Genomic DNA, 17,881 nt, shown 5'->3' on the forward strand with positions numbered 1-17,881 from the left:
CAGAACATTACAGTGCATGGCCAAGGAAAAACTATATTAATCAGTGTTGATATCTTTGATATCAACTGCAAAGAAGTGTGACCAGTGAGCACTGTGATACAACTGATCCAGTAAATAAAACTACTTGCTTAATCACTGATGCCACATCCATCTTGTCCGTCTCATTCCGCCACACCTCATTAAAAAACAAGAGGTGTCACCAGGTTTTGGTAGCAATATAGTAAAGCCTGTAGCATCTTGATGATTCTCATGAATAATCATCTCTTTTTTACCTCCTCAAGTCTGTAACTCTCTGGATAACTACTGCCTGATGGTGACTCTGGGAGGGGAGCAGATGTGGTGTTTGGAGCACATTGTCCTTCCCTGGGGTATCTAAAAAAAATAGTCAGAGAATTGGTCTATTAACTCATTCCTGGTCCTGTTTTTGGCAGGGAGGAGCCATTCTGTTACATCCCAGTCATTCCCTCCAACCACCTATTGGTTAAACTTCTCAATAAGAACATTTACATAAGCTATGGTGGATTTTGAGTAGCTGAACTTCAATCTTCATTAGTCTGTCCAAGTATAAATGACACAATGTATTATTGAGTATTAAAAGAATTAAATACACATTGCTTTCTGTGATTAATATCTATGTTCAAAACTTTGGGGTTGGTATGATTTTATAAATGTTTTTAAAAGAAGTCTCTTATTCTCACTAAGACTGCATTTATTTACTCGAAGTAAAAATGGTATTGTGGAATATTATTACAATTTAAAATAAATGTTTGCTATTTAAATATGTTAAAATTTATTTCTGTGGTGCAAAGCTGAATTTTCAACAGCCATTACTCCAGTCTTCAGTGTCACACGATCCTTCAGAAATCATTCTAATAATAGAAATCTTTTGAAACATTACAAACGTCATTTTTGATCAATTTAATGCAACCTTGCTCAATAGAATTTATAATAGAATATTATTTAAAAAACATTACTGACCCCAAACTTTGGAACAGTGTGCATGCTGGACAAAGTCAAGGTACAATCAGATTATCCAGGTCTGTTAGTCCAACTTCACAAAAATCAGACAACTCAGGCCCATTTTGTGTGCTACAGAATTGGGATTGATAATTGTGTACTATGCAAATGATGAAAATAAAATGTCTTGAAAATAATTTATTGTCTTAACAAGAGATTTTTCATTTAGTTAATGAGCAAACTAAAATGGCCAAACAAGTTAGTGAGGACTAATATTAAGTTGTTGATTTTTTTTAAACATTTTTTAACATCAACTATTGCATTTTTACTGTGTGGCCTACAAAGTGTAAGGATATTTTACAACATAGAATCTAGTCTTGTTAGATTGGGCACTATAATGCATGCCTTGTCTCTGTCTATCCTTGCAATGAGATTGGGGAATGAGATTGGCTTCCATTTAATGCTGCTTGGAGAACAGAATCAGCTGATGATGGAAGTGCCAAAACTGTGCCCACTGAAAGAGAACATTGTAAATATGAACACTGTCTATTCAATAGATCAGATAACAGAAATTCTTATATGGAGAAAGGAGCATGCATATTCAGGTTTATTCATACTAATGATAAGATCTTGCCAGAAAGAGCCCACATTTTCCATTTTGATGAGATTTGCATGGAGAATCTCATGAAGCATGACTGCAACAATCTCATCAAAGATATTAACACATTGCAGTCAAACATGATTATAAATTTAGCATTCATTTGCTTTTCCTAATTGTGTTTGAGTTTGTTTAAAGCCAATATTACTCTGATCAACACTGACACTTACAGTTGTCAATTTATTCTAATCAAAAAGTGTACAAAAAGTTAGATGAGTGTAGGGGTAGATACTGTTTGCACTATAGCAACAAATAGCATCATGTTAGATATGAGTAATATGTTATTTGTACTAATGTAAAATAGTAATGTAAAAGACTTGAGCAATAAAGGGTGGAGTCAGACCCTGCCTTTATTTAAACAATATTTTACTTTTTTTATGATATCATAATGTTATCATAAATTGAAGGAAGTTCTATTGTAATAATTTAATTGTTAAATAACATAACATTAATAGAATCCATAAATAAAGGGTTTTGGCTTCAGCCAAGAATTTCATTTCGGTGCGCCACTAATTCGGTCTGCTTACATTCATCCAAAAATGTTGTGGGAAGAAGGAAAGGTAAACAAACTCACAGTGAATATTTACCCCTGAGGTGCGGAAATGTGACATTTTGGCAGTGAACGCTGTGTGCGAAATCTTTGTAGTGTGCAAAATGAGGCCCAGTTTATTCTCTACAATGAAGTGAAAACAGACATTAATGTCTTGAGGGATCGAGATAATGATAGTCAGTGAACATCATCTGCACGTGCTCATTCATTCTTAGCTTACAGCCGTCTGTTTGTGTTGCTTTCACAGGAAGATGCTGAGACATGCTCAGAAGGTTTGACTGTACAAGGGTCAGCGTGACACAATAACCTTCAGAGCGGCGGTCATGATGTCTGAGACTCCCACTTTTCTTCCTTATGTTCTCTCTTTCTTTTCTCTCTTACTCTGATTCGTTCCAACTGGGAAGTCTGACCATATTAAGAACACTGTGAGATGCAGGCATAGGCAAGCAAGCTTGACAAATCACACATTACGTCACACCCTGCCTTCCAGCGCATTTCATATCGCAAACGTGCGCATATAAAACAATGTGCTGGCAGTAAACATTACTTCATATTCAGATAACTGGAGACTGTTTTATAGAGTCACTGCATGAAGATACATTTTATGTCTGAAAAATGCTGGTTTTCGACTTACATTGTAAAATATAATGTGAGTCTCTGTCAGTGTGTTACATTCACTTCATCACTGGCTGACTTGATTCATGATGTCTTTAAATGGTAAGCCTACTAAGTAAACTCTGAATCACATCCAAAGAATCTCTCATCAATTTTTACTCAATACTTCCCACAAATTCGTTCTTGCTCTTTCTCATTCAAAAGTCGTTTGAATGAAGACCTATACCCACAAACCCACTCAAACACTCATATGCGCACGCACACGATGGTGCAAAGTCGTGCAATTGAATGCAGAGACACGCACTTACCCTTTTACTCTCCACAAACACAGCCATATATGGTAAGCTGTGTGTTTGTGGAGGTAAGACAAGGAGAGCGAGAGAGAGAGAGAGAGAGATCTGCTCTCACAGAGAACTAAACAACCCTCCATCATGAAAGCCTCTGTGCCACGCCTCGAACAACCCTAAAATCATGTTGCTGGGTAAGGACTGTATAAATATTATGAGCGGTAGCTGTAATTTTTTGCTTTTGGTGGACTAGCCGACTAAAATAAAAAGTGATGATCCCCTGCAGAGTGAAGCTCGCTGGGCCTTCAGAGCTGCAGTGAGGAAGGAGATCTCATGTTTGCTGAACAGATGAGGAATTTTGTTTTATACACTCTCATACCTACTCAATGGTAAAATTATATAAAGTTTACTTCTGGACATACCATGGATGCTTACAGTGCATAGTGATGTGTTAGGGTTGGTGGAAATGAATTCTTTCTTGAAATTGGCTTGTAAATGTTTGATATTTGATACTGACATCAGCAAACCTTATGTGGCAAACCAGAGAATAATGCATACTAATGATCTAAAACAGTGCTTCCCAAACTGTTATTGTAATTAAATCATAACAATCTAAAACATACAAAGAAAAAAATAATAAGTCAATAAAATAATATAAAACTAAATAAACTCAAATAAGTACGATAAATAAAATAAAATAAAACACTTAAAAGATTAAATATTTTATTTGTTCACCTGCATGTATTGTGAAAAGTTACCAACATCAGAGAACGGTGAACATACAAATACGTTAAATATTAATTTAAAATCTCAGAGGATATTACAAGTAAATATTTTAGGTCAAAGGGGATTGGAATTCAGATTTAGAATTTTTATTTTTTGTATTTTTATTTATTTGGAAATAAACATATTTGGCTATCATTTGATTATTGCAATGCCTATTTCTGAGTAAATACCAAGTAATATCAAAATATATCTAACTCGTGTCTATGTTCAAATCACTCATGATGATATTCAGACCAACAGCATGATTGTGAGTGTAATATTTCTTCTGTACAAGGGTTTAACAATAAATTGCCAATAAATCTGTCTATTTGTGCTCCGTCAACAAAAATGGGGGTTCCAAAATAGTTTCAACCATCACGTCTCTGAGCAGTGCACTGTGGTGTTTTGTTCCTGAGTGTATCTGAATGAGTCATTTGAGTGAATGATTCAATAATTTATTTATTTCGTTTTTTAATTAATCAGTGGCTGAAAATTAAATTGCATACTTTTCGAATATATTTCATGTTTGAATTCACAGTATGAATAAAATAGTATAGGCAATAAGTACCCAGATGATTCTGAAGTGTGTATACGAGATACTATACTATGCCATGAGGCTATACGGGAGAAGAGTGTTTAATGGCAGTGAAGCAATGCATCTGACGCTGGTGGTGAATGTAATACTTCCACGTTACATTCATACTACACACATTCATACCATAGAACAAATTTTTAGCAGCCGTGAAGTAATTACTTTTTCAAAAAAGTATACCTACTCAGAGAGATGTGATTTGGGACATAGCCCTTGTTTTGTTCCTGAATGAATCTGTGTATTTTAAACAAATGTCACTTTTACATTCAGACAGGGGTTCAGTAAACTGCGGGGCCCTGCAAAGCTAATGTTAGCCTCAAGATCCCCATCCATATTCACTGCTTCTTCATATCATGCCTAACTACACATCCAAGCCTCAGAGGAATAACAAAAATATCCTCTCTGTGCTGCTTCACTTGCACACATGCTCCCCCAATCTGATCCAGCACCTACACAAAATCAGCTGCATAAATATACAGTGGGTAAAATAAGTATTGAACACATCACCATTTTTCTCAGTAAATATATTTCTAAAGGTGCTGTTGATATGACATTTTCACCAGATGTCGGTAACAATCCAAGTAATTCATACATACAAAGAAAGCAAAACAAATAAATTCAGAAATTAAGTTCTGTGTAATGAAGTAGATTGACACAGGGAAAAAGTATTGAACACATGAAGAAAGCGTGGTGCAAAAAGGCATGGAAAGCCAAGACACCAGGTGAAATCTATCAGTAATTAGAAAGCAATCCTGCCCCTTGTCAGTGGAAATTAATATTAGTTGGTTCAGTCCCAACTGATGGCCTATAAAAAGGTGTCTCGTGACCAACGTGTCACACGAGAAACATTTCATGATGGGTAAAAGCAAAGAACTTTCTCAAGACCTTCGCAACCTTATTGTTGCAAAACATACTGATGGCATTGGTTAGAGAAGGGTTTTTATACTTCTGAATGTTCCAGTGAGCACTGTAGGGGCCATAATCTGGAAGTGGAAAGAACATAATTTCACTATAAACCGGCCATGACCAGGTGCTCCTCGCAAGATTTCTGACAGAGGAGTGAAAAAATGATCAGAAGAGTTGTCCAAGAGCCAAGGATCACTTGTGGAGAGCTTCAGAAAGACCTGGAATTAGCATGTACAGTTGTTTCAAAGAAAATAATAAGTATAATAAGTAATACACTCAACCGCCGTGGCCTGTATGCACGCTCACCACGCTCACCACGCAAGGCTCTATTGCTGAAGAAAAAGCATGTTGAAGCTCGTTTAAAGTTTGCTGCACAACATTTAGACAAGTCTGTGAAATACTGGGAGACTATAGTCTGGTCAGATGAGACCAAAATTGTACACTTTGGATGCCATAATACACACCATGTTTGGAGGTCAAATGGCACTGCACATCACCCCAAAACACCATGGTGTGGCACTGGCAAAATTCATAGAATTGAAGGAAGGATGAATGGAAAAATGTACCGAGACATTCTTGATAAAAATCTGCTGCCATCTTCAGTAAGCGTGTTCAATACTTTTTCAACAGCACCTTTAGAAATATATTTACTGAGAAAAATGGTGATGTGTTCAATACTTATTTTACCCGCTGTACATGGGCCACAATAAAAGTCACGATCTTTGTTAACGCTTGTGCACCGGCATCAGCTGTATTTGAGAATATGTCCTCAAATGTGAGACAAAGAGAAAGAGAAGAAGAACAAGCAAGAAAAGGGCAGAGAGAGTGTGTCAGCAACCTCATCCTTATTTGGGAGGAGGAATGTGGAGGAGGTCAAGAACACCACAGCTAACGACGAATCTCTCATTCTCTCACATTCTCTTTTTTATGAGCAATAATAATTATTTTAATAATTATAAAAAAATAAAAATAAATGTGTGTAAAAAATAAATTATGATGAAGTTGAGATATTATGGATGATGTTGTGCAAAAGTGTGAAATGAATAACTGACAACAGGCTGTATGCATATCATAATTATGACGTAATTCATTCTTTTTATAGAACACATATGTGCACACATTACATCACACTGCACTGAAGCTGCATGAAACAGGGACACCCTTTTTATACCTGCATCTGGACTGAATAACCAAAGCAGATGTTTGAGACAGATAAATAATTATGTCATTTTTGAGCGGAGGATGGCAGTGCTGGCAGTGTTTGTTTATCTGGTTCACCACATGTGGAGCTCAGACCGTCTGCCCCCCGTCAGCAGGCTCTGCTCGTGTGTATGAGAGTGAGAAACTGCAATTTAGAAATTAGACTGCAAATGAAACTGTCTGAACAAGAATCCAGACAGTTCATCCTTCAGGGCTGTAAATTATAACACAATCCCAAAGCAGAAGGGTAATGTGTTAAAAATCCATACGTGCATCATGCAGAATTATGCTGTGTCCTCACTAAACAGTAAAGCTACTTCACAAAGGGAACACTGACTGCAAGATAGCACAGAATAGACATGCCTGTTACTTGTCAAATCATTGTGCAATGAGCAGTAACACTTGGCACAGCTGTCTAAATTTCACAATTTCAATTCCAAACACCAAGAACCACAACGGAAAGCAATGGCTGTTCTTACTGCATTGTGTCTTTTTAGATGTTTAGATTCTTTCTTTTACTTAAGATTAACCACCCATGACACATTTACACACCTCTTTACACACACACATTTACACATCTGCAAATCACAATATACATCTGTATATACTTTCTAAAAATGTGTAATATTTTGTATATTGTTTTACTGTAAAGGATGTTTCTTTAGATATTACTTTTTTATGCAAAAAAATGTGAATATGTTGTTACATGATTTTTAATTCATATAAAATTATTATATATATATATATACAAATGCTCCCCAAGGCTGCATTTACTTGATCAAAAATACAGTAAAAACAGTAATATTGTGAAATATTACAATTCAACAGAACTGTTTTCTAATTCTAATTCTTATTTTCTAAATAAGTAGCCATTACTCTAGTTGCTCAGTTTCACATGATCCTTCAGAAATCATTCTAATATGCTGATTTTCTGCTCAAGAAACATTTATTATTATTATCAGTGTTGAAAACAGTTGTGCTGCTAAATATTTTTGTGATACTTTTTCAGAATTCTTTAATAAATGGACATTTCAAAACAACATTTATTTAAAATAAAAATCTTTTGTAACATTTTTGATCAATTTAATTTATCTTTGATGAATAAAGGTATTAATTTATAAAAACAAATGTTAAAAAAAATCTTATGTAACAGTGATGCTGCTGGACAAATCAGTTAAACTAATGAAAGTGTGTTTTATTTTTATTTCTATTTTATTTTGTTTTAAATGACCAAACAGGGGGAAAGTGCTCATAATTGAAGCAACCCCCACATTTATTGTGCATTTTTCCACCATTCACTTCCTTTTGTGTTGGTTCCTCTAAGCACAGCATTGCAACTTACGTTTTTTCACTGCCATTCCAGTTGAACTAAAAACATGAAACCTGAAGACAGGGCCCCTTCATACACCCCGTTATGACATGTGCTCTTAAGTGACCCGGGATGACATCACATGATCTCATGACTATGGTAGTTGACATGTCAGCACAGGGTTGAGCTGAGCAGCCCTCCATCAGTAGACTAGAGATGGTGAGTGAGCGGGGAATGTAGGGAATTCTTCTGTCTTTGCTGATTTCTGCAGAACAGCAGACGGGAAAGTTATGATGTGTCATACTCTAGCTGCCAGCTTTTCTGGCTTTTGTTATTTATAAACTAGTGGCCATCCCCATAGCAACGGATATATTTTCACTTCCTGTTTAAGGTGATGCTTTGGTGCAGTATGCCAGCTCATCAAGTTTCTCAGTGCCATCACAAAATCAATTTTGTCTTTCGAAGGAAATAGAAAAATAAGAAGTCTTGAAGGGTGTGTAGCATAGATAGATAGATAGATACGCTTTAATCTAACTAATTAGTTATGAAAAATGCCCCGCCCCAGACCGGTACGTCATCATACATTTCAAACCGTTGACTGTTGACAAACACGATGCAGGGCAAGAACTCACTGCGTGATGTAGTCCATAAATGCAGCTATGTAGCCCTTAAATTCAAGATTTTGGGGCAAAATGAACAAAAAATCGCCTATATGAGTTTGTGTCTTATATTTAAATCATAAGATAAGCGATATTACACAAGCAGTGAGAGCAATATCACACGAGTGTTTTTTTGTCCCGAATAGCATAAATGCAAATGTGATTTTACATAACAGTTCAGTAAATAAGTTAATATTGTGTTATATTTTACACACAATATTGTCTGTTTTTGATCAGTTTTGCCAACTAAAATTTTACCTATAAAGCCACAGCAGAACGGAACTGAACTTCATAAATGGAGCCTTTTGCTTAAGTCCTGAATGAATCAGCCGTTTGAACGAACCGAACGAATTAATGACTTAAAGGGATAGTTCATGCAAAAATGAAAATTCTGTCATGTATTACTCACCCTCATGTCGTCCCGTCAGACCTTCGTTCATCGTAACACAAATTAAGATATTTTTGATGAAATCCGAGATCTTTCTGACACTGCATAGACAGCAATGCAACTGAAATGTTCCCAGACCTAGAAACATAGTAAGGTCGGACATCGGTAAAACAGTCCCCGTGACATCAGTGGTTCAACCGTAATTTTACAAAGCTACAAGAATACTTTTCTTGCACAAAGAAAACACAAATAACGACTTTATTCAACAATTCTTCTCCTCCTTGTCACCATCCTCCGCCATTATCAAGAGTACCAAGCATGCGTGTGTATTCCTCTGCTTGTAAACAAGGCACAGCGCATGCGTGTTCTACGTCAGCAGCATCATGCGCATGCTTCTGGTACTCTCGATAATGGCAGAGGATGGTGACAAGGCGGAGAAGAATTGTTGAATAAAGTCATTATTTTTGTTTTCTTTGCGTACAAAAAGTATTTTTCATAGCTTCGTAAAATTATGGTTGAACCACTGATGTCACATGGACTATTTTACCGATGTCCTTACTACCTTTCTGGGCCTGGGAACATTTCAGTTGCATTGCTGTCTATGCAGGGTCAGAAAGCTTTCGGATTTCAGCAGAAATATCTTAATTTGTATTCCGAAGATGAACGGAGGCCTTACAGGTTTAGAACGACATGAGAGTGAGTAATTAATGACAAATTTTAATTTAAATTAAATTAAATTAATATTATCATCGAATTTTGGGATAGTTCACCCAAAAATTTAAATTCTGTTTTGGTTACCAATGACTTTCATTGTATGAACAAAAAATACTGAAATGTTTCTCAAGATATCTTCTTTTATGTTCAATAGTTTATGCTAGGCCGTCGAAGCATAAATGTGTAATTAATTTTATGTTGAATCTAATAAGAATCTTTCTTTCTAAAGCTATACTTTTTGTAATGTCTACTTATGATCTTTTGGGTGTATTTTCACAGCCAAACTTAATTTGTGATGAATTCGATTAATTAATCGCCACATCATGTAATTTATTAGATAAAAAATTGTAATCGATTGACAGCCCTAATTTTAATATAATATTTAATAATAATAATAATGTTTTATTTTATATGAAGTGGGTCACCTCATGGGGGTCGCTGTTGATTCATGTTAGACTGCAAATTATGTTATGTTAAAACTATCAGCTTAAAATGACTTATCGCAGTAACTCCACTGTTATCAGGTTAAATTAATTCAATCAAGGCAGTCAGTGAATAGGATTTCTGAAACAGCATCACTAAATAAACACTTTTTTTTTTTGATGTTACATTTACACCAAGTCCAAGACAGCGACTATATCAACCAGCACAACATCAACAAAATGACACTGTATGTCTTAAAACTTACATTTTTTTTGGATTGCTATAAATAACTAACCACTTGCCTGACTCTGCCATTGGGGAGATCATTACATTAACCATACAATCCCTGCAGGAATTAGACTATGACTTTTCCACACAGCTGAATGGAAAATTATCCAAGAGATCGTCAAATGATTAATTATATCTTCAAATGAACACAAACAATGATATTTTAAGAGTCCTTCTGGGAAAAAAAAGCTCACTTGGTTTGTTTCAATGCTACTTTTCAGCTGGCTGATCAGCAAAACCAGCTAAACACCAGCATGGTCAGGTTAATAGACCAGTTTAAACCATCTAAGACTAGTAAACCACACTAAACTGGTTAATCTGTTGTTTTAAAAAAGGATGTAATGAGTAATATCCAACCCAGCCCTTTTTATATCATATAGTTCTCCCTTTCCTTAAGTTTTTAATTCCTCTTTAACTTGATGATTCATGATCCACACTCTTCTTGATTTTCTTTATCTTCTCACATTTTTGCGCATTGAAATTACACCATGTACCCCACTGGACAGCACACACATGCATTTAAACCACACACATACATGTACACAAGCACAGTTGCATAACAGCCTGCATATGCAAACTGCGCAGGACCTGCGCAAGGCCAATGGCATGTGAAAACTCATTCTACTTGTGAGCAAAAACTGATGCTGTGCATTATATGAGTCAATGCAACTCTTCTACACTGATGTGTGAAGACATTGGGTGTGGTAACTGAAGCCCCACACCTAGTTTGTGGTTTGATGAAAGGAAACAAGACCCTTTATAAGTGTGAGTTCCCCATCACTAAAGACCGTCACCATAACACACTCTGACCTCACTTACTGTCATATATGCCATATGCAAATTAAGAAAACCAAAAGGGCAACAAATAACATTTCAAAGATGCAAAAACACTTGGATCATGACGTTTTTGTCATGTTTTGTGTAACTGTAAACCAAATTTGGTTTAAACAATAAATGAAATCAGAACAATAGATACTAAAGAAATAATGTTGTGTATTTGAGCTGTTTTCTCATGACCTCAGTTTGTAAACCAATGTGGAATTCACCGTGGATTACCTCAGGAATTTCAGACGGGTTTTTAGAATAGCGGTTTATGATTTATGAGCAAAAAATATCTGTGGTAAACTTACTTGAAAAGACTATCATGTTTTCTTCTACAACGTAAATCACACGGTCAAACCTCAAATGTGAGTTTTGAAATTGTTATGCGCTTTAAAAATGAATGTTTCTAAGATAGGAAATGCAACGGTTGTCTGATTCATCAAGTAAACTCACACGAGGAAATCAATGGAAAATCTCCCAGAATTGTTTGTGACATTCAGTTAAAGATTAAATCAATCAATCACCAATTGTTCTTTTTTATTTCTTTAATATTATTACAATATATGCTAAAGCCTTAGACCTAAATTCTTATGTATCTCCAGTCTTTGTTGCTGTGGGAGATGACCAGTCTAGACTGACTCTGGAACAGTTCTGTGATCAAATGAATGAGGAGGTAGATTTGACTTGGCTTGACCTATGCACAGCCCCATCTAAGGTAAGAATGTCTGCTTGCCCCATTTAGTTGAAGAACACAGAGCGACACAAGAGGAATATTTCAGATTGTTTACAGCTTTGGCCTCAGCTTCGGATAGAGTGGATGTTTCCTTTGATTGTAAATTATCTTTGTCAAGGCCTGAATGAAATCTCTCTCTTGCTTTAGTAATCTACATCTGAACTGTTGTTCTACATTTCTATCAAATGTTAGAAGCAGACACGGGATTTTTGTAATAGCCTATCGAGTCATTTTTACACTGAATTTGAGCAAACATTTGTGATTTCATGGGTTCCAATGACCACTCGAGCATTTGGTCCTCATTATCCACAGTTCAGAGATATGAGGTAATTCCTCTCTAAAAAAATGAAGAGTGTGCAGGTCAGGAGGGATTTCATGACCACATCCGAGCTGGAGAAGGACAAAGCAACAGCGCTCCCTCGAGACAATGTGGGACGAGTACAGTGGATGCATTTGAAGGTCTTTGTCGCCCTCTTGTGTTTTCAAATAGGCTGCTTTGCTTTGAGGCGATTCCAGGATTGTCTACTCTAAAGTGAGAACAATCATACCAATGATTTTTAAGTTAGTTCAAGTTTCTTCAAACATACAAAAAGTAGCATACGTTACAATGACGGTACCACGGTACCTTATGGTAATACTATGGACTGCTGAAGGACTGCCATATTCATGTACTAATGTATTTACAAGGAACAACTCGAAAAACGTGGTAATGTCATTGTCATTTTGGTACTTAATTGTTTTCGTGTTTTGATACTTTTTCGGTTAGAAAATGCATTTTTCTTGCCTTCAGATCTGCACACAGTGCAGCTGAATAAAGAGATTCTTTCTCGCTGACAAACATATGCATTTGTAGGTTTGTTTTCATTTGCTTGTGAGGAAAAGCATTATTCATGTTGGTATAAGATAATCTTCCTCAGAAGCTCGTGCGCCAGTAAAAACAGTAACACCCAAGATCGTTCTAATGGACTACAAATACCAGCAGCATGAGGAGCGCAGAACTACAGAGTCCACATTCGAGTTAGAGCGCAGGAAATTACGAAGGATCATTTGTCTGTTAGCCTACATGCGTTTATTAATATGAATTACTCTATTGATAGCAGTTGTTTCTGCGAACTAGAATATAAAATATGTTTTTAATTACAGTATAAATGTAGCACATATATGTAACCGGAAGAAGTTAATATAGGAAAACTTGAAACAGGTCGATGTATTTTTTTGTAATCAGGCAGAAACAATAGAGCATGTTTTAATAAAATGTAAAAAATATGAAAAAGAAAGGTTAAAACTCATTAAGGAAGTAAGAAACATGGGTGTTGAATCATTTAATTTGTCAAGCCTTTTGAAAGAGCATGCAGAACAAGGTAAAAGCCTTGTCCAAATACCCACACTTGCGGTTTTTTCCGGAGCGGTATTCGAGATAGTGTGGGTTTAGTGTGCGTCAAGGGCGCTGCGCTCTGGCGTTTTTAAGACCTGGGACAGTCTTGCGCACTTACTTCCTGTCGCGCGCACGCGCTCTCTAGTGGCCAAGACCGCAAGTGTGGGTATTTGGACAACGGGAAAATATATTGTACTATTGTTAAATACATTAAAGAAATAGGATTAATCAGGAGAATCAAGAAGAACCGGAAGCAGTTTCACTCGGTGCATTATGACGCAGCGGAAATTCAGTGTTCTTCCTTTCCTCCGTTACGTTAGGTGAGTGCGTGGAAAGAGCGCTCTGCGTCGCTCTTCAGATTTGTCGAAAAACACTTCATTTACTCACTCGTATATACACACTTTCTTTTTTAAAGTCATTGTTATTGTGTACATTACAGATTGCAACCATGGGCCGCCGTCCAGCCCGTTGGTAAGTTGTGAATTTGTTGTTTTAAAAACTGGCCATAGTGAAAAAGGCAGGGCCCGCTAACCAAGTGCAGCACACCGGCCTCCTTCAGCAGCGACAGTACCTAACCCATGCTGCTTTCGGTGTTGTTGAACACGAGTGTCTACTTGAGACAATTTTGGCTTATAATAAAATGCATTATAAAATTCTTGGCCATTTGAAATCAATTGTTGTTAAATGTGAAACTCACAAATTAGCACATTTGCAGCAATTGTAGTTGTTGGACAGTTTAAATCTCTAAATATAACGGGTGTTATATTAAGGGTGTTCAGCTTTGTGTACATCACGTTTTTGCTTGTATTAACTATTTATGTGTGTTGCTGATTTTGAGTCTTCCTAATTGTCAGTCGTCTCTCAGCTACAGATACTGTAAGAACAAGCCTTACCCCAAGTCCCGTTTCTGTCGAGGTGTTCCTGGTAAGTTATGGAAGAAAACTCATATCCAGTATCTTTGTAAGTGTAGACAAAAAAAAAAAAAACATCCCATTGTTATGGACAACCTGGAAATACCATAATTTATTAAAAAGGCTTCAAAAGTCATTGAAATTGAGAATTTCTAATATTTTCTTGATTTTAAAGCATATTTAATCATTTTATTGCTTTTTATGTGAAGTTAAACTCACAAGACATGGTGGTCGTTTAAAGTGATTCATAAATTGATTTTGAAGTTAAATAGTGACTTTAAAATATTTCTAAAATCCTTAATCACAAACTTAAAAAATTCACTGATCAAAATATCCCCCACATATACCTTGAATACTTGGGCAACAACACAAAATCATCCATTAATGAATCAATTCAAGAATTGTTCTGATTGAGCGCATCCCTCTCCCAAACTCAGATCCCAAGATCAGGATCTTCGACTTGGGCAGGAAGAAGGCGAAGGTAGATGAGTTCCCCATGTGTGCTCACATGGTATCTGATGAATATGAGCAGCTGTCCAGTGAAGGTGAGGTGTCTTCATACATATTGTTCACTTACACCTCAGTATTTTACATCAAACAACTTCTGATCCATATAGTCTTTTTTTTTTTTCCTTCTAATCTGTGTATTTGTTTTCTAGCTCTTGAGGCTGCCCGTATCTGTGCCAACAAGTACATGGTGAAGACTTGCGGTAAAGATGGTTTCCACATACGCGTGCGCCTGCACCCCTTCCATGTTATCCGTATCAATAAAATGTTATCCTGTGCCGGAGCTGATAGGTGAGCATGTGTGTGTGGTCTGTGACTCTTACCTGCAGCTTATTAAGCCGACTAGACAGGTTGTCTGTACTTGTGTGGTGTGCAAAGGCTGCAGACAGTAAATCTTTGGTATGTGTATGAGCCTAGCTGTGTAGTGCTGGGCCCTTGAAGGGACCATGGAGACATAACATTACTTATTTTTTCAAATAGATTTTCTGTTCGACCACTTTTTAGTAAGTTTAAATCTTTGTTCACCTCCTCTCCAGGCTCCAAACTGGTATGCGTGGTGCTTTCGGTAAGCCTCAGGGCACAGTGGCCCGTGTGCACATTGGCCAGGTGATCATGTCTGTGCGCACAAAGGCCCAGAACAAGGAACATGTGATCGAGGCTCTGAGGAGAGCCAAGTTCAAGTTCCCTGGCCGTCAGAAGGTATGTAACATGAAGTTAAAAACAGTATCTAGGTGATAATTATGTGAAAGTGTTATGTTGACTGTCTACGTTCTTAGATCCACATCTCCAAGAAGTATGGATTCACAAAGTTCAATGCCTGCGACTTTGATAACATACTGGCAGAGAAGCGTGTGGTCCCTGATGGCTGTGGGGTGAAGTACATCCCCAGCAGTGGACCCCTGAGCCAGTGGAAGGCCGTGCATGCCAATTAAGCACTCACACTTATTCATCTGTGTGAACCAAGGCTCTAATGACCACAAATAAAGTCCATTCTTTGATTTACAGTCTTGGTGTTTTTTACAATTTGCATTTTGAACTTTAGTACAGTAACATTCAAAAATTTGGGAACATTGGAGTAAAAAATAAAAGGCATTGTTGCATTTCTTAACTGCCATTAAGGGAAGAATGGAACCTTTCGGAGGCAATCTAAAGAAATTCAGTTTTTCAAAAACGTTTTCTCCTGAATGGATGTATCCTGTTGATTTTTGAGCTTTGTCATACTTAAGTTTTTTTGTTTTTTTTTAGTTCCTCCTGATGGCATTTCTTGGGCATTTGGCTGTTATTGTTTTGCCTCGAGGGCAAAGCTCAACTTCAGTCTTATCAGACCATAACATTCTGCAGGATGCTTTCCTGTTTTGCCACATGGCTTCAAGCATGACTTTTCTAATTCTGTACATCTTAGAGTATACTCGGATGAGTCATTTTAAAATGTAGTTCTGAATATATTTTAGTAATGAAAACCAACCAAATTAGGGGGTTATTGCCACTATAGTTTTCTGTGGATTCTTTTCTTTGTACCTCATTTGTGTGTGAATATAAAATATTTCATGAATGTTTCCGCTGTAAAAATGACAATTTATTAAAGATAAAATTCTCAAACTGATCTACATTAACACATTTTACTTATATTAATAAATCAAAAAGTAAAATCACACGGTAAAAATTATCCATTTTATAGAAGCTATTAAACTCAATGTTCAGTCACATCCACTATCCAGCACATTCTGTAGATGCGGTTGTGGATCTGTATGAGCTCAAGTACATAACAGCTGTGTAACAGCGAAATAAAATCTTCACTTCATCTAGATGAGATGAATAATCCACTTCTGGTCCATTTGTGTTCATATGATCATCTGCAGTAGCAGTAGGCTGTTCAGGATAAACGCTGTAGGCAGAAGACACGAAGCTTTGCTGTTTCCTGCGAAGAACCCTGACTTCTGAGTTTTGAGTACCACCTCAATTGGGTAGTGATCGCTCACTTCTAAAGCCTATAACAGACAACCTGAAGTTGAAGTGACATGAAAATGTGCAAAATAAAAAAAATGCAGATTTTGGTTTACCTCTGCCTCTGTAAGTTGGAATTCCTTGGGAAAATTGAATGGCCGTGCTGATAACGGTTCGATTGTTCTGAGAAATGGCTCTCCGTGCACAACAATTCTGAGTATTAACCATAAAAAGTATGGTAAAATATTGAGCAAGCATAAAAGGTTGGCCATATGCAGTGCATATATGCAAATCATAAACAGCATTATTTTATTATGCCGATTTGCGATTTTTATTAGCGTACCGGTCATATGCACAGTCAGTCGACTCTTTCACTGTAGTGTCCACGTTATCCTGAATCAGCCAGATGAAAGACGGGTCAGAGAAGAGTCTGATGTTCTTACGGTTCTTTTTAGCCACATATCCACAAGCTGCATTGAAGTCCCCAAGGAACATCACATTCTGCAAAGATGATAAAAAAGCTAAGTTCATTATTTGATCTCAAGATATGCTCTTTATAAAATAAGAAATCCATCATCATACCTCAATTTTCCAACGTGCTCTAATGTCCACAAAGACATCATAGAGTTCATCAATCTCTTTGGTGGCATTTGACGGAGTGGTGTGCTGTGGGATCAAGACAAACTCCTTGGCCACTGTTAACAGAGACATCATGAGATCACATAACCAAAATCATCAAGCTTCAGCTAATAATAATTTGTCTTGGAACAAATTCAGCACTGAAGTTTTGCTGGTTTATTTTTTACCTGTTTTAGGGGCTTGGAAATGTACCACAAAGGGTTCTCTGGAGAAAGCATCTACATCCCCTTTTTGTGTATCTGGATACTGATACTGGTTTCTCAGCTTCGCTTTGCTTTTCCTGTGTGAGAAAAAAAAAAAGAAATGAGGGAAATTGTCTTGCAAGACCTGAAATTACCAAAACCAATTATGGTGATCAATTAATACCATGCCTTTACTAGGGATACACCAATAATGATAAGCCAATAATTATTTTCACGTTATGGTTGATAACTGATAAATGGCTGATATTAAAGGGGTCATATGATGCGATTTCAAGTTTTCCTTTCTCTTTGGAGTGTTACAAGCTGATTGTGCATAGATAAGATCCCTGAAAGAGGGGGTCACATCACAGTGGAGTCAGCTGTCTTAAAGGGGTCATATGATGCTATTTAAATTTTTCCTTTCTCTTTGGAGTGTTACAAGCTCTTGGTGCATAAA

At 36.7% G+C, this 17,881-nt stretch overlaps 2 protein-coding genes across 2 annotated transcripts in view; one reads left to right on the plus strand and one right to left on the minus strand.

Moving 5' to 3' along the window:
• The first annotated feature begins 13,618 nt into the window (after positions 1-13,618).
• rpl10 (ribosomal protein L10) lies at positions 13,619-15,663 on the plus strand. The gene is made up of 6 exons (XM_016465124.1): positions 13,619-13,712; positions 14,107-14,165; positions 14,590-14,697; positions 14,812-14,950; positions 15,196-15,358; positions 15,436-15,663. The coding sequence occupies exons 1-6, from the start codon at positions 13,690-13,692 to the stop codon at positions 15,589-15,591; spliced, it is 648 nt and encodes a 215-aa protein (XP_016320610.1). The 5' UTR covers positions 13,619-13,689; the 3' UTR covers positions 15,592-15,663.
• A 241-nt stretch (positions 15,664-15,904) lies between these two features.
• dnase1l1 (deoxyribonuclease I-like 1) overlaps positions 15,905-17,881 on the minus strand; it is a 7,760-nt gene continuing 5,783 nt past the window's right edge. The window contains exons 5-10 of the mRNA XM_016465123.1: positions 17,410-17,522; positions 17,186-17,298; positions 16,947-17,104; positions 16,720-16,816; positions 16,468-16,647; positions 15,905-16,170 (exon numbers count right to left, since the gene is read on the minus strand). Coding sequence (XP_016320609.1) covers positions 16,501-16,647; positions 16,720-16,816; positions 16,947-17,104; positions 17,186-17,298; positions 17,410-17,522 — 628 coding nt within the window. The 3' untranslated portion in view covers positions 15,905-16,170; positions 16,468-16,500. The remainder of the gene's footprint in view (positions 16,171-16,467; positions 16,648-16,719; positions 16,817-16,946; positions 17,105-17,185; positions 17,299-17,409; positions 17,523-17,881) is intronic.

Source organism: Sinocyclocheilus anshuiensis, unplaced genomic scaffold, assembly GCF_001515605.1.
Source record: "Sinocyclocheilus anshuiensis isolate Anshui unplaced genomic scaffold, SAMN03320099.WGS_v1.1 scaffold1053, whole genome shotgun sequence".
NCBI classification, from domain to species: Eukaryota; Metazoa; Chordata; class Actinopteri; order Cypriniformes; family Cyprinidae; genus Sinocyclocheilus; species Sinocyclocheilus anshuiensis.